Below are 20,709 nucleotides of genomic sequence, written 5' to 3'. Positions count from 1 at the left end.
CAACACAGCTAGCACACTTGTAGGCCAAGACGCCCTACGGTTACAGACACGCAGCAGCTCCACATCTCAGTACTGAGTAACTAAGCTACTGAAGTTTGCATAAGCACCTTCTTCTCAAATTACTTTCCCAGGGTTGTTCACAGCATTTTTCACAAATTTTCTTTCTTAATGCACTTGCACCCAAAGCAACATTAATACCACAAAGGAGGGGGAATAGTCTGTCTTGATCAAACTTCAGCTTTATCCTGAACAAAAACTGAGTGATTGGCATGTAATAGGTTCACAATGTTTACCAAGTAAATAAGCTACCCGACAACTTATTTTGAGAGAACTTAGTTTCAAATTTTACACTATCCTCTAGGTATTTAATTCTTTAACTTAAATAGTTTTGTAGTGAATTTCTGCGAGCCAAGATTTTGCATGAAAAGTTTAAACATAAAATTTATGAAAATGTCCCTGGGAAACAAAGAATCCAAAATTAAAAAAAAAAATCACAAAACATGACTTTCTCTGGTAAATATATATTCAGTCACATAAAAATATAATTACATGTGCTTTTGTTTATTTAACTTCACAGAAAATCCAAAACTGTGTCTGGAAATTGGTTATTTAAGACCATTCATTGGTTATGGTAACGTAATACTATGTGGTAGAGATGCCTAAGTTAAACAGGTCTTTACATCCCCCATATTCTTTCACTAGGCCAAAGGAACTCAAAAGTCACAACTTGCAAGTTGTAGGAAGATACAGAAAGTCACTGAGCTTTAACGTCTACAACAAGTTTTACAGCGCGTCTCTAGCTCCCGCACAGTGGAGAGCACTCAAACGGCTTCGTGCTGCACTGCAGCAAGCAAAACTCACCTGGGAGTCGACAGAACCTGCAGTCGCTTGTTACAACGAGCCACACAGTTCCTTAGTGTCAGACAGCACACACTCTCAAGATGAGTGTGATCACTGCGGTGTGCTAACAACTGCCAGCAATTAATGTTGTACACAACTAGCTTCGTTTTAAAGTGTGTGGCTCTCGAAATATTAGTGCAAGAAGTGGTAAGTTTAAATGTAATTAAGAAGTCCCTAAGATGAAGACTCAGGACAGAAATTTTGATTATTATTGCACTTATTTCTCTACACAAAAATGAAAATTTTATATCATAATCCCCCCCAAGTAAACAGACAGGTTAGAAAATTACAGACTTATTGGCAAAGAACACAAACAAAATCAATAATAACCATGTTCTGTCATAAACTGACGCACAGCATTAATGTGCAATGAAATCTGGTGAATGATCATCACGCAAATAAAAGTCCTCTGTAATAATTCCCATATGTTTTATAAAATGGCTTTAAAGACAGACTTCCATAAATATTTCCAATGCAGTTTAGTTGATGACAAAAATACAAAGCTATCCTTTATTATTTATGCCATAAATTTAAAAACATGCTTTGTACTGTTGAAACGGAAACAACATTGTTTGAAGAGCCGAGCTGATGAAACATTAAAATTCAAAGTATCAGAATCCAGTGTCAGCTGCCCTGATGACTGTAGCCTCCCATCGCCACCGGTGTCGGCACTGCTGCAAACGAAAACAAGTGCAACACTCAAAGATTTAAGACACAATTCAAATATCTTTTTAAAAATAAAGTGTTTCATACACACAAGGAAATATTTAAAAGAAAAATAATTACATCATTTGCGGTACATACTGGAAAATAGCAAAATGTCATTTTCCAAAATAGTCATTTCTTTATTGCATCCCCAATCTATTATAGCCAATTTCAGAAACATACCTCAAACATAAAGGTGTGCTATATGAAAATGCTCTCTATTTGACAGAATAAACTTGGTAACGTAGGATTAATCTTCTGTTCTGCTGTTAACAACTGTGCAAAAACAACTCAGCACCATAAATCTAAAGTTAATTCAGGTGAGCATAAGGTGGTAACCAATACATTTTGGTTCAAAATACAGTTCATACAACTATATAAAGAACACTGTCTCAATAATTCATCTTCAGACTTTGCAAGATATAGTGACAACAAAGAGACCTTTAAGATAAACCCAGGCAAATGTCCATTTTCTCCTGTTGTAGATGCAGTGGAACTCACTCAGTGTTTGAGAGTGTGACACCTACAGTGCCAGCCCAGGCTAGATAGATCACTGCCACCCTCCTCCCACCCCCCAAACAACATTTTTTTGGCTCCAAAATAAAGTACAATTATAAACTCTTGATGAAAAACTATGTTAAGGGGTCATCTATCATATACTAAGGCTAAGTATGAATTTACAGAAAAAGCACATCTCATGATCAGCATTTTTTTCATGAACATGCAACTCACTATAAAATACAAAACACTTGGCTTTCAAGAACAGATTTATAAAGATACACTGCATCAATAAATTTTTTGTTTCTGATTAACTTTACATGGTTATGGAGAACAAGAACTTTTCTAATGTGTATATATCAGATTTTATATTATAGTGTAATAATTTGCATTTTCAGAACATACTGTTCAAGAAGTAATATCTATACACAATAACAATCTAGACTATTAAAAGTCCATTCAAATTACAGAATTTTATTGATACAGTAGATTAATATAAACTGAAAAGATGATAGAATGGAATAAAGAATTTAGTACATTATTTTATAACACACTCTTTAAAATTAAAATATTTTAAATCTCTTTCTTAAAATTCTCATTGCCATGAAAGGCCAGAAAATTCTGGGACCAATACTGAGGTGTAAAGTCATCAAATAACTTCAGTACTATTTCACCATCTGCGTGGTGTGCTCCTGACAGAGGTGCTGCTCTTGTGTAATGGCAGGCGCTCTAGCACCTCTCAGATGAAGGGTGCCCTGGGTAAACACAGGTGAAATACAAAGAGGGGAAGAGACCATTTAACTCCAACAAACAGTGACATCAAGAAAATGACACCAATTGTTGAAAAACAAATTTTCACAGTAAAATTGCAGAGAATACAAATACAAACACTGACAGACGACTGCTTAAGATCCATCCTAACAAATGCTTTTCAGATGAACAGATCCAGTAAGCAGCAGGGTCCTGTCAGTTTAAAGCCGCAGATAAAAGCTATACAAGCACTTCAGAAGTCAGAAATGGGGAGGGGCTATTTACATGCTTCTTCTTTAGTTTATGTCTACACAGCCATCACACAGGACACTTTCACACCACTCCGTAGTCAATGTCATCACTATGTGAAAGGCTGGCGCATGTGACCACGAATCCATGGTCATCATAGGTCCAACTGTCCACACTTTGGCAGTCCCATTTTGTGCATCAAAGGCTTTATTTAGCCTCATACTTGACAAAAAAAAAAAAAAAAATGTTTTTTTTTCCCCCAAAGCTTTCACAATGAAAGTTAATGACACGTGTTCATCGTCTTTCTCGTTTGGAACTTCTCCGTCGTACCTGAAGAGAAAAACCAACCGTTAAATAATGTGAGCACATCCACATTCACGACAAGTAACAACCGCTGCTTTCACACCATCTTTATTCCCACAGATTTCTCAATTTCCCTGCATTTCTTTCTCTAGAAGCATCTCCCTCTTTCCTCCTGTCTGCAGGTACTTAGGCCTCGCTGACATTTGTACATGGACAAGCCCACAAGCAAAGATTGTCAGATTCGTCATCTTTCTCCTTACCTTTTGTGGCAAAGAAAACACTTGACTCTTGGACTAGACCATTTTGGGACAGAAGCTGGTAAGTTTGGCTCCTAACCCTTGCAGACACATCTATACAACCTCAAGTTCAAACATACTACCATTTACTGGCAAGGCCTACAGGAAGCTTTAAACTGATTAAAAAGCAAAGTCAAGCCGGGCGGTGGTGGCGCACACCTTTAGTCCCAGGAGGCAGAGGCAGGCGGATCTCTGAGAGTTCGAGACCAGTTTTGTCTACAGAGCAAGTTCCAGAACAGTCAAAGCTACACAGAAAAACTCTTGCCTCAAAAAAAAAAAAATCAAAAACCAACCAACAAACCAAACCAAACAAAAAAATCCAACAAGGTCAGAATAAAACAGCATAAGTGAAGGTGAGCAGGGTTTTAAGTGAACCTGATATACAGTCGCTCTCCGTTACTTTCAAATCCCCCTCCTCAAAGTCCTTAACAAACAAAGCAGACCATGGGCAAATGGGACTGCAGAACACATTAGACAGAATCATTCCACAGAGGCCAGCTCTGGGAACTGATCAAACTCAAGTATCCCAAATGAAGAAAACTGATAGAGCTGACCTAAAATTTTTGCATTTATGTGTCAAGAAAACAATTACTATTTATGCTAATTTCCTTTTTTTTCCAATGAGAAATATGTGGTAACTAGCAACACTATTTGCCGTATGAAAGAAGAAAGTCTCTGGAAAGCACCAGCTCCTACTTCTGTAGAAGCAGCATATGGTGCCAACAATACAACCCCAAAGTTTATACTTCAACCCCAAAGGCTGATTTTACTTCAAGATTCAGTCTTATTCAGTATGACTTTCTTCTGGTTTCTATCATTAGACTCAAAACAGAAACGTCAAAGACATACACGAAATATAAATGAACACTTCAAGGATATCAGTGCCTGGACTGGCAACATGAAACTGCTACCCTCCTTGGACCACTCGGCATTCAGATGACAGGTTTACCTATCATTCTTGTAAGCACAAGTTCCCCCTTTTTCCATTATTCAAGTTGGAAAGTAAATAACATGACAGACTAATGAACAAAAGCATAAACATCTAGAATTAGAGACAACAACAAGTGCTAAGTGGAGCTGATGTAAAATACAGACTGGTTCTGTTTTGCATTCTGTAATACCACACACGACACTTCAATAAGCACGTACATTTCCTGCAGAAATGTCCTCCTCTTCTGCTCCTTCCTGCGCAGTGTCATCACTGACAGGAGAGCTGGCCTGAAGCACATCCATTTCTTCACTTGAATCATTTTCTTTAGTAGCTGTCTGTTTGGAGCGTCCTACACGGCTAAAGCAAAACACATCAAAGAAAGTGAGAATTCCAATCTTAAATTGTGGATTAACTCATTAGAAGGAATGCCTTAAATAACCTTTGAATGAATTCTTGTCATTTTTATCCTCAATTATGTTATAAGAGGTAAGTTTCTATCTTAACCCTTAAGCATTACTCTGAGAATCTTACAAAGATTATAGAAAAGGAAGAAAGGTGTGGCCAAGACCATCACCACAAAGGTCTTCGCAACACCTGAAGTTGATGCCTAGTTCATCCTTCCTCCTCATCACAGAACATCTGCACCCACTAAGCCACTCAAGGCAGCATCCTCTGAGAAGAGAACTGTGCACTTTTTCTCTCACTGTACAGAGGAACATGAACCCACTCACCCCTCCCCACCGATACTGCTAGCACCATTCATTCCCACCTCTGGCTTTTTCTTTTCACAAAGTGACCCTTTAAAAACACAGAACAGGTGGTATCACCCTGAACAAGCCCCTGTAGTGAACCGAGAACAATTCTGCTTATTCATTCCTTCAGATGGTCTTGCCCTACCTCTCTATTACTGTTACAATCCAGTAAATCCCTTGCTTTTTCTAGTTTCTTGGATTTACCAATTTTTTTCATACTTCAGAAACTTCAACTATAGTATTAACCCCATAAGAATTATCTTTTCCCTACTTTCTCTTACTTCTCTTTTATATTTATACACTAGGTGTTATATACACGTGTGACACAGTGCATCTGTGGAGGTCAAAGAATACTTGAGGGAGTTGGCTCTCTCCTACCACGTGAGTACTGGGGATTGAATTCAGAGTCAGACTCGCATCGAGTGTATTCACTACTGAGCCATCTCATCTCAAAGTCTTCCAGGATTTTCAGTAATCAATTCCCTGTAACTCCAAAAAGAAAACTTTCCCAACTCCCAAGTCCTTCTACTATATGCTCTTATAATGCCCTGATATAGATATGAATAATTTGCTTTGTTATGGATTTTAAGGTCAATTTTGTTATATGTATATATGTTTCTGATCTTGATTGAGGTATTGTGATTGTGTAGTTTATTTAAAAATGCAATGTATAATTAAAAATATAGGTTGTTAATGGATAATACTAGCTTGTAGTAATGTTAGTTTGATTTTCTAGATGTGCATAGATATATTTCAGATAGGCATTCTTCATATCTTTCAAAGACTACAGAACATGGCATTGAATGTTTTAATAACTTAGGACTTTTCATGACAATGAGACACGTCTGCTCCTGGCAGCACCAATCTACTTCAAGAGGAAGATGGGCATCAAAGAGGCTCCTTATGGAGTTTGATAGCCATTTTGGGCAAGAAACTGCTCTTGCCTGGACTGTTGTATAAACTAGACACAGAGAACACGCAGAGAGAGGACTGCTGAACTTGCCTAAAGGTGAGATGATCTTTCGGGGTTCCTGATTCATGAAAGAGTCTGCGAGACATTCTGCAGGACACAGCAGATAGTGACTGAATTGCCTTTGAAATTTCCTGCTTCATGGAAATGTCTCTGGATATTATGGGCCTGAAGGCCGAAGATGGGTGCCCCAACGATACAGAGGAACTTTGGGTGACTGTCCAGGCAGCGAGATGTCTCTGTCATTTCTAGAGTTTTGGAAGTTGCTTACTTCTTGTTTACTTAGGTAATATATCCTTCTGGAGTCTTTGATGGAGTTGAAGAATGGATAGTCATAGTTATAGTTTTCCATTATTATGATAAAGATATAGTTATAAATATTGTGACTGTAATTCTTGTTTGATAACTGTTTTGTTATACATAATTTTACTATGTTAAAATGAAAGCCTTTCTTTTTTGTTTAAACAGAAAAAGGGGAAATGATGGAGGAGGGTTATCTGTCTATTGTGTTATTTTCATTGGTCAATAAAGAGACTGCCTTGGCCCTTTGATAGGACAGAAAATTAGGTAGGCGGAGTAAACAGAATAGAATGCTGGGAAGAAGGGAAGTGAGGCAGATGCCATGGAGCCAGTCACTAGGTCAGACATGCTGAATCTTTTCCGGTAAGCCACTACCTCGTGGTGCTACCACGAGATTATTAGAAATGGGTTAATATCAAGATATGAGAGTTAGTCAGTAACTAACTCTCTAGAGATAATGGGCCAGGCAGTGTTTAAATGAATATAACTTGTGTGTTATTATTTCTGGGGCTAAGCTAGCTGTGCGGGAGCTGGGCAGGATGAAAAGCAGGCCTGCCCACAGCCCCTCACTACAATGCCCTAAGTATTTTCAGGACATATACCAGAGTTCTAGCTCCATATTTACATGTGATCATAGTGGTGGCCTGCCCACTGGAGAGCAAGCCTGAAGAGAAAGAGTTCTTGTCTGCTATGTGCCACCATACAGAATTACATGATGATAATGATAATAATGATAATGCTTTTCAATTACATTATAGTTAGGACACAAAATGCAGATAAATTATAACACGTTATTATTATTCCAGGTCTGAAAAAGAACTATACAGAAAGTGTAAGATAAAACAAAGCTTACTTCTATACTGATCTATAAAAGATATAGTTAGGTCTTAAACATTCATGGAAAGAGTTACAAAACTTGAGGGGAAATCACAACCACTTGAGCCTTGAACTTTATGATGTCCAGATATTAAAAGAAAATAAGTGAGTTAGAAGGGTGGGGTATTTTAAACTGTTATCTGTTATAAAATTCATATCAGACTATTGATTATTCCTTAAGAAACAGTGGTTTTGCTCACTGGACCAAACACATTTAGGAAGCTGACCCAATAATGTACTTACCTTTACTTCTAATGTTATAGAAAAATTATATGGAAACAGCATGAAGCACTGACTGACACTCAGGCAACCTTTCCTCTTCCTGTGGAACACACAGGAACAGGGAAAACTCTGTGATACCCAAGTATTTAGCTAAGATGTGCTGGAAACTCTAAAAAGCCAAGCACAGTATCAGGTCTTAGTAGACTGGTTACCAACTAGCCAATGTAATTATGTTTGCTTTTGAAGGCACCCAACTATGAGCTCCAATTTCAGTACCGATTTTTCAATAAAGTTTTAATTATGAAAAAACAAAAAGTCAAGTACTGGGTAGTTATATCCTGAGCATGCTCAGGAATAGAGATGACAGTTCTGGCTAGTAGGACATGATATTCTGGTTCTACTTTGAGACAGAAGACAGCCCTGCCCAGTTTGCAGCTGACAGTGCTGGTGCTCATATTGTGGAGATGACTATGGACAGAGGCACTGCTCTGCCTCTCTTATGAATACATTTACATGTGCAAGTATCCAAAAATACATACAGATGCAAGTGCCAACTACACTAAAAGCTAAAAAACAACTTGTAATCATTTCTATGGACATAATTTAAGAAGAAAAATGCCAATTACTTTACACAAGCTCAAAGGATGAAAACCAAGATGTAGTACCATTTCTTTCTTTCCAAATGGAACAACTAATAAGAGAAATGACTAAGAAAAATCACAGTCCGCAGAAATGAGGAAACCTGACTGATGAATAGGGATTATTGAAGAATATGTTTGTATACCATAAGGCTGTATAACTGACTATTTGCCATTCATTTATAAAGATTTCTCTAGACTAACAATAATGTACAACTATTAACTGGGTTAATAACCTCCTAGATAAGTCTATAAAAATATTTTACCTAGTATAATGGGACAAAATATTGGGAATTTAAATACTGCAATAATTACGCTTATAAACTTATAAAGTTTGCAAAATAATTTGAAATTGGATTCAAGTTTAACATTATTTACAACTTACACATTTTTTTTGGGTTGTGATGGTGATGGCGTTTTTGATGGTCTTCCTCGTCCTTTCTGTGGTGTGGACTGTGTGGATTCAATTGCACTAGTTTCAGGAGATTCTGCTCTGCTTTGGGGAAGACCCAAATGTGGATAGCATCAAATTATGATTCACACTGTGGTAAGTACATTTACTGCATCGATGGCTGCGGTTGAAGGCTACACATACTCACCTCTGTTGTGCTCTCTTCGATGTTCGGTGCTGTTTGCTTTTTGACTTCTGTTCTGTGTTTCCAATTTGTCTCTCTTCTTCGTCATCTTCGTCTACTACAGGAGGTATCGGTTTTTTCTTGTTTCCTTTTTTGGATGTTTTCACAGCTGGCTCTTCCTTCGATGTCCCTCCACCGAGCGGTTTTGGCGGTCTGCCTCTTTTGCCCTTTTTGGGCGGGCTATTCTGTTCATCCTCATTCTCAAGGAGCTCCTCCTTGTGCCTCTTCTCCTCAGGCCACTGCTGCTCCTCTGACTCTGAAGCCGCATGGCCTCTTTTCCGACTGCGCTGACTGCCTTTAGGTTTCTGCTCCTGTACCAACTTAGTCAGGTCATCCATACCTAATTTCTCTTCTGGGTCTGTGACAGGTGCTTTTTTCCGACTTCTAGGCTTCTCCAACTCAGACTGGAGGGAGGAGGATCACAATTTTTAAAATTAAGTTTTGAAAAATAGAACTGTTAGGAATTAGGGTGTGGTTCAGTGGAAAAACCCTTGCCTAGTATGTGCAAGGCCCTGGGTTGATGCTCCAGCATGGCAAACAAAAACTAAAACTGCTAGCATCCTGAACAATGAGACAATCCTAAAACTCTGCATCTACTTCTATCATGAATACGTATCTAAATGTACAGCTCTAAATATAGGGCAGCCACAACTATTTACTACTTTTATTTTATCCAATTTTCAGAATCAAAGTTTCATCAGGTTACCCAAGCTGGCATCAAACTTTCTTTTCATGCTGGAGTTCAGAGTAGTAGGGATGACAAACATGTGCCACTTCACCAGGCTATTTACTAGAATTTGATTTTTAAAATTCTTTGGAATCAGAGTAGAATTTCATTTAAAACAAACAACAATCTTTATTAGTTCTTGGAGAACTCGATACGGGGTATTTTGATCACACTCACCCCCACTCCTCCAAGAACACTCCAACTTCTTAATGCTTAAAAGCCACAACTCTTTTGTGCTGCCCATATACTCCTGGGTATGGGGCCACCCACTGGGAAGTCTTTATTCTTAAATTTAGGATGCAGAGTTTCAAAGGGAGCCTTCTCAAATCAGTACTTTATGTGTGTCTCTCAGTTAAGATGAGCACCTCATACTCAGTCATTGTGTATCCAGGTGACACTACAGCATCCCTTCCCACAGTTTATTTACCTAGCTTTAATCAGACCACACAATGTGCTACATGTGTTTGTGATGTCATAACTATTTTTATTTTCTAAATGGAAGTTAGACACAAAACTTCAACACATTTGTACCACACTAGAAACCCAGAAACATCTCAGAATCAAAGACCTTCTTTGCAGATTTAACTAATTTAAAACAAAACAATATAAAAACAAAAAAACAAAGAAACAAAAAGGACCATGGTTTTCAAATTTAAAATAAAATCTTACTTTCTATTCAGAGAATTTATGTATAAATGAGCAAATGGAGATTGAGAAAATTCTTTATAGACGCCCAAGAATGAGAGGATGTATGAATACTTATAGGCAAACTTAACTTACAAAAAGTCTGTGCAAATTTACACTCTTAAAAATTTCAAGATGGGCATGGAAAGACAGTTCTGTGGTTAGGATCCTCTACTTTTCCAGAGGACCAGGGATCGATTCCCAGCACCTACATGGCAGCTCACAACCATCTACGACTCCAGTTTCAGAAAAACTTAATGCCCTCTCCTGGCATCCGTGGGTACAGGGAACACATGTAAGATATCCACACATATAAAATAGATAGATAAGATAGATAGATAGATAGATAGATAGATAGATAGATAGATAGATAGATAGATAGAAAGAAAAATCTTACTGCAAAAAAGAGAGTAATAAACAAAAACTCTAACTTGGGGAAATGGCCGAGCTGGTAAAGTGCTTGCCCAGAACGCACAAAACTGGATTTGAACCTCAGCATTTCATAAGATCAGGCATGGCTGTACTCAGCAGCAGTCCCAGTATGCACAAGGAGAGGCATCAGAAGCTCAATGTCACCATTTGCTACACAGTGATTCAAAGCCAGAATGGGTGACATGATACTCTGCCTCAAAAATAACTCCCCACCCCCACACCCTGGTATTCTGGGAATTATTTCTTTCGTCTGGGTTGTTTCCTGGGAAACCTAGTACTTTACCTATATTCAACTACTCTTTCAAATATATTTAACCTTTACTTTCTCTTTGGTATGGTTTGAATTTATGTCCCTCACGTGTTGAAGACTATATCCCAATGTGAGATGAGGGCTTCGGGGGATAGTCTGATGGAGGTGAGTCTCTAGGAACTGAATTTCTAAGCTGATGGATTCCCCACCGTAGGAAAGTATGTCTAGGGCTGCAGCAGCCTCCACTGTATCTCACTGGCCACACCGAAACAGACCGGTGTCTTGTTAGGCCAGTGCTGGTTATACTGACCCTTTTAAAGTTCACTAATTTTTCCACATTGGGAGAAAAAAATAATCACTATATTTTTACTACATATTCACTTTGGAGAAAACTATCACCATTTCAACCCTGGTTTTGAGATTTCCCACACAAGTGCTCTTTACTTCTTTTAGATTCTGTTTAAGGCTCTGGGTAAGACTGTATACCCATCTTGTCTTTCTGTAACACAGAGGTCACTATGATGAACAGAATCCATCTGATGTGTAGCAAAAATCACCAGAGAGAAGTGAGTTATACGCATGAACACATACAAACATGCTCTCTTTCTATATCTTCCTTTCCGGTGCTAGAAATCAAACCTGAGGTCTTGTATACGATGGACAAGCACAACTACACCCCTAGCCCTTGACCTTGTTTATTTGTTTTATGTTGTTGCTGCTGCTGCTGGGGTGTTTGTGTGTGTGTGTGTGTGTGTGTGTGTGTGTGTGTGTGTGTGTGTGTGTGAGAGGGAGGGAGGGAGGGAGGGAGGGAGGGAGGGAGGGAGGGAGGGAGGGAGGGAGAAGGCCTCCCTGTGGCATTCAGGGTGGCCTAAGAGCTTACTATAAAGCCAAGACTAGCCTCAAACTCAGAACGCCCTTGTTTCTGTTACCAAAACAAAGAAATCATGAGCTGATTAATAACTTCATTTTCAAGCATGATTACAGTAAAGAAGGATTTTCTTGATTAACTAAGATGTAGAACTAAAAAAAATACAAATATTTTTACTAACTTAAAGATTATCTTCTAGAAATTCAGCAACAGGACTCCTTTCTTTTAATGACCCTATATTTCTCTAAGCTATCAGTTTTTAATTCTACTTGGGAAAAAACTTAAAAATATGTAATGATGTTTTGCCTGCATGTATATCTGTGCACCATACACATCTGGTGCCTGTGAAGGTCAGAAGAGGGCTTTGAATGCCCTGGTACTGGAGTTAAAGACAGTGCTGGGAATTCAAATCTGGGGTCACCGGAGCAACAGCCAAGTGCTGCTAACTGCTGAGCCAGTCCACTGGGTAAAACTTTTAAAAGCTAGGTGATAGTATAGCTAATAAGGATTTAGTAAAAATTTTAATTATAAAACAACCTGGCTAGATAATTTGGAGAAACTTGAAACAATGGAAATATGCCAGTGGGGAAAACAGGAGGCAAATAAAATTCCAAAGAAAGCAAAAATAATTATTTTACTGATAACTCCTGTCTCTCAGACATACTAGTTTTATGGTAACTATTACTCAGTGGCATAAATCATTGTAACAATGAGACAGCATCAACAGTTTATCTGGTCATTTATTCAATTAATGAATAATAACTCATTATTGCTAGGATGACAAGTCTAAGCTATCCAGTAAACAGATAAGGAAATGGATTCAGAAGCTCACTCAAGAATGTTCAGAGTTCATCTGAGGAGTCCAAACAGGCCCAGGTACAAATCCATTGGACTGTACTGGAGTATTGAATTCTTTATCTCAATGAAATTTCACCAAATTTGTCTACCTTCAAGTAACATTTACAAACTATAGCCACTTCTACTAATATTTAAAACATAACAAGGACTTTCTAAAGGAGGCAGCAAATTTTGGGACCTGCAATTTCCTGTTCCTAAGACCACGACTAAAATACTGTGTTTAAACAGAAAAGGAAAGTAAACAATTCTGAATATGAAACTAACTTGTTTGCCTCTAAAGATAAAGTCACAGAAAGTATAACACATGCCACATTGGACTGGGATTGCAATGTCTGGCTACAGAGCAGAAATGACGAGAGCTATTGCTATTCCCAGCATCACACAGTCAACCAAGCATCTCACCCTTACAAGATCAGAGTCGTCTCTCTTGTCACTTTTCTTTCCTGGCAAAGGTGAAGACATTGTGTAATCTTCATTTTCACTGTGATCCATTTCAGAGCTATCAAGCCTTTGAATAGAGACATCTACAATTATTGCTACAATCAAATAACCTTAAAAGCTTTTTTTATTGTTTCATTGTATAGCTTTATAACTTCATAAGCAAAGACTTTAATCATTTTAAAGATGTTTTCCTATCATATTTAGTATTAAATCAGTACACAATGTAGCCCACTTAATAAATTAAGAAAATAAATAATAAATTCATTTTTATATGTTTTGAAAACTAGATTCCATTCTGGATCAGAGGCATGGAAATTAAAACCTGTTGTTAGTATGTTGACTTGGCCTACGTGCAGCTTAACCCTGTCATGCCCCTTCCTTACCCTCATCTTTACTTCTCTCTGTAGCAATAACATGCAAAGTCATTATAATTCTTATTTGACATCTTCTTCCAGCTAACACACATAAGCACTGATTTTTGACAATTTTACTAAGTGTGTAAACCTGTGCATAGCTCAGAGCAGACACTTAATAGACTTGCTGAATAAGGTAAAGCACATGTTCTCATGTTCTTACAAAGTTCTAGTCTTCTGCATCATCCTTATCTACTTATCCCAGGAGGCAGAGGCAGATGGATCTCTGTGAGTTCCAGGCCAGTCTGGTCAACACAAGTTTCAGGACAGCCAGGGCTACCCAGAGAGACTCTGTCACAAAACAAATCAACCTGTTTACATACTGCAAAACTCATGAATCTCAAGCTCTAGATAACAAGAAGGTGCATTTTTACAAGATAAAGGAGAAAGAAGAATTCTTGCTGAAACCGCTTTGGGGTGGGGATTGAGACAGGGTTTCACTGTTTAGCTCTGGCTGTCCTGGAACTCACTTTGTAGACCAGGCTGGCCTCAAATTCATAGATATCTCTGCCTGTCTCTGCCTCCTGATTACTTTGACATGTGCCACCACCGCCCAGCTAAAACTACTTTTTAAACAAAAGTAAAGTTTATACATAGTAAAAAGAAATTCAAACAGTATAAAATACACACTCCATGTTATTATTGACATTATTAAGATGTTCTATGTTTTACCAAAAAGTTCCTGCTGGGTACAAACCAGTGTGGTTATGAAGCCATTCCAAAGTAAAGACTCTGCAACACTGCTCTATACAATCTACCTCATGCACTGACTCTGGTACAGATCTAATGTGTAAAAATTCTGTTTTAAAAAATCAGCAAAACACTTTTCATTTACTGTGTGTTTACAAGTGCATTCAAGTACTGCAACATGTGTAGAGGACAGAGGACATCCCAAGGAAGCTGATTCTCCCCTTCTACCATGTTAGTCCCAGGGACAAACTCAGGTTTTACACACTGAGCCAACCCTCTGGCCCCTAAATTTTATGCGTATGAGTGACTTGCCTACATGTATGTCTATACATTACAAGCATGCAGTGCCTGTAGAAGGCAGAAAAGGGTGCTGGATCCCCGAAACTGGTGTTACAGATGGCTGTGAGCTGCTACAGGGTGCTGGGAACCAAACCTGAATAAAATGGAAGAGTGGCCAGTGCTCTTAATTGCTCAGCCATCTTTCTAGCTTCTGATCTCATTATTTTTAATGATTCAAGTATTCTACTGTATGAACAACTAATAAACAATAAGGTTAAATATTTATTATATGTCTAGCAGAGATTACTCTAGTAGCTGACATATGAAAAAGTAGGTGTCTATTATCTGTCAGTAACTATCAACTCATCTCTATTCCACTGTCATCAAATATTTATAATGGTACTATTTTAGATCTCACAGCTTTGCTGGAATCAAACAAAATGTGACATCTCTTGTGCACTTGCCTCCCTTTTATTCTTCCAGGAGAGCTTGGATTTGAGCTGCTGCTTGCGTTGCTCACAGTTTCCATCCTTGATGATTTGGTCTGAGACTGTTTGCCTGCTGATGAAAGTGGCTTATTAACTGCTCCTAGAACATTGGCTGTTTTAGGCTGAAACGAGAAATACATAACTCTTCTTATTTAACACTAAAACTCACATATCAAGAACCCTTAGCAACAACTTTACCATATTTACACACTAATTACATAAGAATGTATCTAAACAAAATAAAGATCATGAATGAATTATCACTTGCACACACACACACGCACACACACACACAAAACGTGTAACAGTGCATGCCTATAACTGCAGCACTTAGGAGGCTGAGGAAGGAGTACTGCAAATTCAAAGCTAGCCTGGGCTATCTAGCAAGATCATTTCAGAACAAACAGCAAATCCCCCCAAAACAGCAAAGTAACCAAATTTTAATTATTTGTAGGAAAAGGTTTCCGTTGTAAGACAATAAATGAAATATAGACCAATCATGAAAATGGAACCTTGCTATAGAAGGATATAAAATATCATACTTAAGATTGTTATATAGATTGGAATAAGAAAAGCCTAAAGGATAATGGTCTCCAAAGTTTTGCTATAAGCTTTTTTTAAGTGCAGCTTAGCTGGCATCTACATAGTAAGTATAATTAATTTTTTAATCAACAAATGGAAGATAGCTAATTATATTTCCTATCTTGAGACACAAAAACTCTTTAAGAAACAAAACAGCACAATTAGGCCAATAATCACACCAAAGTTAACTTCCACATAAATACTAAAACAAGTCTCAAAACATACTTTTCCAGGAGTAAAAAATGATTTCATTTCTGGAGGCAGGTAATTTTTGGTGTTACTGAAATTCTGTAAGCGAGAGAAAAAGCAGTCAGTGAGTACCAAGACAGATCTGTGAGCGCTCACTACAAAAAGGACGATGGTGTTTTCCACGCTGTTATTCAATCAGCCCAGAGAAGAGTCTCTATCAGGGCCTGTGGAACACTGTACTGGGACATGGTTTGTGAATATCCTTGCAGTGCTCCCAGAGCCTTGGGCTTATCCCTATATCTATGCTTCGTTTCTTCATACCACCTTCTAAAACCTTATCCAGGGCTTGCTACTTTAGACTCCACAGATCAGCAGTCCAATTCCCACTCTGGATCAAAGGCTATTAATTCACAAATGCTTTGGCAAAGTTTTGCCTGTGCTCTTGGCATGGCTTCAGGCTTTGAACAAACTCTGGATCATCCCCTTGTGGCCTCCACTCTGGCCAACACTTGTCTAGAGCTACATTTCTGAGTCCAGTGTCCTTTCAACAGCATTGGTAGCGGGCAATTATTACTACTGGTCCCTCCTTGTGTTCCCACAGCCCGGTGCTGAACACACACTTCACGTCAACTACCAGAAACAAATTCGAAAGTAATTACCTTGTCAGGTTGGGTGAAAAACCGAGCCGGTAACACTGGGTCTTTAGGAGACTCCAAACTGTATGTGGTGCTCTTCGACATGATGATGTTCATGGCAACATCACACACAGTGTACAATTTCTGCAATGGTATTTTTTTTAGTCAGTTATTAAGATTGATAGCTTAAACTCTGTTAATTAGGAGTAATTCTAGAACATGTATTTAGATTAAATGGTAGACTAATGAAAGAAGTCTTCAGGATAAATACTATGGCTTATATTATTGTATATATTATTGCAACAAGATCCTCATGATTCAGCATTAAAACTACTATTAAATAAACACTAGTACTGGTATAATAGTTCTGTGTTAACAATCCCAATTATCACTAATAGAAAAACAATAATAATAGAAATAATAAATACTAATAGAAAAAATAAAAATATTAAAGAAGTTGTACCCTATACCAAAATATTTAAATCAGCAAGGCATCAAAATTACTTATCGTGAATTACATACTTCATTCATTTTTGTATCATCTGGTCCTTGAGCATCTTTTGTCTGTTTAATATTTTCTACCATCTTTCTGATAAATGCATGGCTGTTGTTTTCATTTTTAGCCATCAATATTTCCAGAACAAACCAAAGACATCTAAGAACACAAAAATAAAAAAAAAAATACAGAAGAAAAGAAGATCTTTTGTTAAATACAGATACTCAATATTAACATAATGAACCTAGACTATAGTTCCAGAAGAGGAAAAAATTTAAAAGAAGCAGCTACAAACTAAAAATAAACCAGCAGGGGAAAAGCTCAAGTTACACACACACACACACACACACACACACACACACATACACAATAGGTCAGCAATGCAGATGTAAGCTCAGAATCTCAGCAGATTCTGCATAAGGAAAGTTAAAAAGAACACAGAAATGCAAAGAACTAAACAATTTTAATTCAGTGCTTTAACAGTAAAAAAGAACTGGCCATAAAACAATGAGATAACTCAAGTCCTGATGGGATATCTTCAAAAGAGTACAATACCTAAGCCAGTGGTTAGGAACAGCCAAACAAATGAAAAAGGAAAGCACGGCTGACATCTACACATACTGTCTTTGCTTACTGAGGGAAAAAAAATTAAATGATCCCTCTCCTGTAAGAAAGGAATGGAATTACAGTTGATACATAAAGGAGAAAAATAATAGGAAAGGGAAATATGAGACAAGATACTATTCTAAAAGAAAATACCATCGCTCGGGTTGTGCTGCACAGAATGAAGACAACCGGGGCAATTAAGTGCATTTCAGAGGCATTTCAACTACTTAAAAAGCCAGTGCTCTCAAATAAAGAAAGGCAGCCAAGATTCTTCTATTGACAATCACTCTAACATAGAATTCACTTTTAGAGACAGCATTTTAGAAACAGATATTATGACAAATAAAAAAGACTGGACTTCCCCCCTTGTCACAGTTAGCTAATGGTAATTTAATTTTCTTGTATTATCTTAAATAACTATGTTTCTATAAATCAAGAAATTAACCATCATTTTTACAAGTGTGTTAATGACATACAAAATTAAATGATTCAAAATCATAGGAGTTACCCTTTATTATAACAGACCAGGGTCTCAAGTTTATTCTAAGAATCATGCTGGTCTTAAAATGCATCATATTCTCCATTCTCTCTCTACACAGGCAATCATCTCTAGTTAGAGAACAGCACTGACATTCTAACCAAGAACAATCCCTGGCTGTGAAGCGTGTCCTATTATGAAGAGACCACTTTTTCTTTTCACAAGGACAAAGATAAACCTACTTACTACCTGAGTGAGGAGATTGTCAGTTCTCCTCACATGAAAACCTACAATTTAGAAGAAAATAAAAGAAGAGAAAGAACTGGAAGAGAAAAATTTGAGTGCATTCATTACTTCAGTAGAAAAGCAAGGCCACCACTGTGGAGGAAACAGAACTAAGGTTAATAGTTTAGGTTACATCTTTGGAAATTAGGTAAGAAACGCAATGTGAAGAGATGAAAAACAAAGACAAGTGAGGAGCGTGACCAAGAAAGAACCTTAGCAAAGTGAAACACATAGCAACTACAATTAATATCCCATTATCAGCAGTAAGGAGGTAAAAAACAATTTTCAGAAAATAGGAAAATGGGATGAAAAAAGTCTTACTCTTTCACATCTTTAAGTTGCTCAATATCCTGTACTTTGACATAATCTGGGTCATGTGCCAAAAGGTGAATTGTATATGGAACAACATACTCTGGCAGAAGAGACAATAATTTTTCTGAAAAACAAAAAACAAAACAAAACAAAACAAAATAATAAAAGAAAGACAAAAAGCAAACAAAACATCCAGGTTAGAAAGATCAAATCGCATGCTCTTTTGTATAGTTCCTATATCCCAGTGATTTACCACAATATGGCAGGCAGAACAACACACGCAAAACAGCCTGTGCTGAGAAACATGGTAAGCAGTTTAAAATGCCTACTTAGCACGCCAGGTGCTGAGCAGCAAGGACAAATATTTCAGTTTTCAAATGCATATGGAAAGAGTGATCCACACAAACTATTTAAGATTGAGATGTAAGATCTCTTCTTCCTTATGCTATAAGCAATCGTGTGTTGGTATTCTCTGACAAGCTATCAGAGCGGACATAAAGACAGAAGTAATGGTCAGTTTTTAATAGAAGGACCATACAAAAGAACAGAGCTAGGACAGTGTAAATGCAAACAACTTTACAGCATAAATTCAAGTTTATTTATCTGTTGACTGAGAATAGCAAATTATACTGCAGAGGTCAGAAAGGCATGCAAACTGTATTTGGAAAACAGTATGCAAAAAGACTTGAATTCAGTCTCCCAATTCCATTTTAGTCAGATGTTCAACCGGGAGCATAATGCATGCCAATAAGCATCAGACTGTCTTTGAAGAGTTTCTGTGTGCATGGTAATTAAGGAGCAAGCATGAGAGAAAATAATACCAAGACTCAAATTTCAGTGATATTTAAGTTAAATTATATCAAATACTTATAGAGTGCTTACTACTTTCTATCTATACAATGTAAAAATATAAAGATAAATAGAACCAGATAAGGCACTCATACTAAAGTATAAAAAGATGGAAGCTATAGGGAAAGTACCTAAAATAAGAATAGCTAGTATTACTGGTGACTTCTCTGGGCCATTTATTTTATGCTAGGTACTGTATACACATTATTTTTCAGTCCATGTAACAATCACAAGAAGGGAGTATAATTATATAAAATTTACAAACAAGCAAACTAAGACATGGATTATATAACGTGGCCAAATCCAGCCTGTAAAATGCAGAGGTGGAATGTGACTACATAGCCTTCACTTTTTCCAAGGTGAGGAAAAAGAGAAAGAGGATCACAATGGCCAACTGATGCTAAAACTGTATCTCAAATGACTCAAAGGGGTAAACTATATATATTTCCCAGCTCTGGCTGTCTAGAAGAGAAGTGATTTCCAGGGCTCAGAACAGAGTAGGGAGAGGCAGGCTGCACAAAACTTCAAGTAACCCTGCACGCCAAGCATAAGCTTGAACCGAGTATAAAATACGAACTGCCATCGGGTGCATCAATGTCATTCGTGAGCAGCTGAGAACCTACATGTACTTCAACCTACAATGAAGGGATGACTGGTCCATTCTAGAAGGGTAACGTACAGTGTGGCACAGTGGGAAGCTAAAGGAAGGAACAAAAGCAAGGCATTTACAAAATGGTGTGAACTAAGAGAACCTATAATAATTCAAGTTAAGTATAGCTAGCAGGAGAGCAGCAGACATCTGTGACACCTGGAAGAAGGGCTAATGGGTTTCGGTGGCTGAAGAAAGGGAAAACATGCACAAAGAATGCCTCTGATCTGACCTGGGTAACTGAGTAGGTGCTAATGCATGCTGTCTGTTAAGGCACAGAAATCAAGTGCCACAGTGACTGTCTGGGGAGTTGGTGAAGGGAGCACAGGGAAGGCAGGCATACAAGCAACTGACATGAATGTTAGCTACACATGAGAACAAAGACCCAAGACAGTGTTGACACAGTACAATAAATATGCAAATCTGACTAGTTTCCAGATACTACCGATGCCAGACTTACTTTTTCTATTCAT

At 37.7% G+C, this 20,709-nt stretch overlaps 1 protein-coding gene across 5 annotated transcripts in view; it reads right to left on the bottom strand.

Moving 5' to 3' along the window:
* Positions 1-1,087: 1,087 nt before the first annotated feature.
* The window catches only part of Pds5b (PDS5 cohesin associated factor B), a 151,172-nt gene continuing 131,550 nt past the window's right edge, over positions 1,088-20,709 (bottom strand). Inside the window, exons 26-35 of one of the 5 annotated variants that reach the window (XM_085685243.2) lie at positions 18,748-18,862; positions 17,084-17,216; positions 16,586-16,705; positions 15,963-16,025; positions 15,132-15,277; positions 13,247-13,352; positions 8,990-9,429; positions 8,776-8,886; positions 4,851-4,989; positions 1,088-3,432 (exon numbers count right to left, since the gene is read on the bottom strand). In XM_085685243.2, the coding sequence (XP_085541369.1) occupies positions 3,397-3,432; positions 4,851-4,989; positions 8,776-8,886; positions 8,990-9,429; positions 13,247-13,352; positions 15,132-15,277; positions 15,963-16,025; positions 16,586-16,705; positions 17,084-17,216; positions 18,748-18,862 (1,409 nt within the window). In that variant the 3' untranslated portion in view covers positions 1,088-3,396. The remainder of the gene's footprint in view (positions 3,433-4,850; positions 4,990-8,775; positions 8,887-8,989; positions 9,430-13,246; positions 13,353-15,131; positions 15,278-15,962; positions 16,026-16,585; positions 16,706-17,083; positions 17,217-18,747; positions 18,863-20,709) is intronic. The other 4 variants (XM_085685244.2, XM_085685245.2, XM_085685246.2 and 1 more) reach the window with 4 other exon arrangements.

Source organism: Myodes glareolus, chromosome 2, assembly GCF_982192425.1.
Source record: "Myodes glareolus chromosome 2, mMyoGla1.1, whole genome shotgun sequence".
Taxonomy (NCBI): Eukaryota; Metazoa; Chordata; class Mammalia; order Rodentia; family Cricetidae; genus Myodes; species Myodes glareolus.
This window is presented reverse-complemented; position numbering and strand designations above follow the sequence as displayed.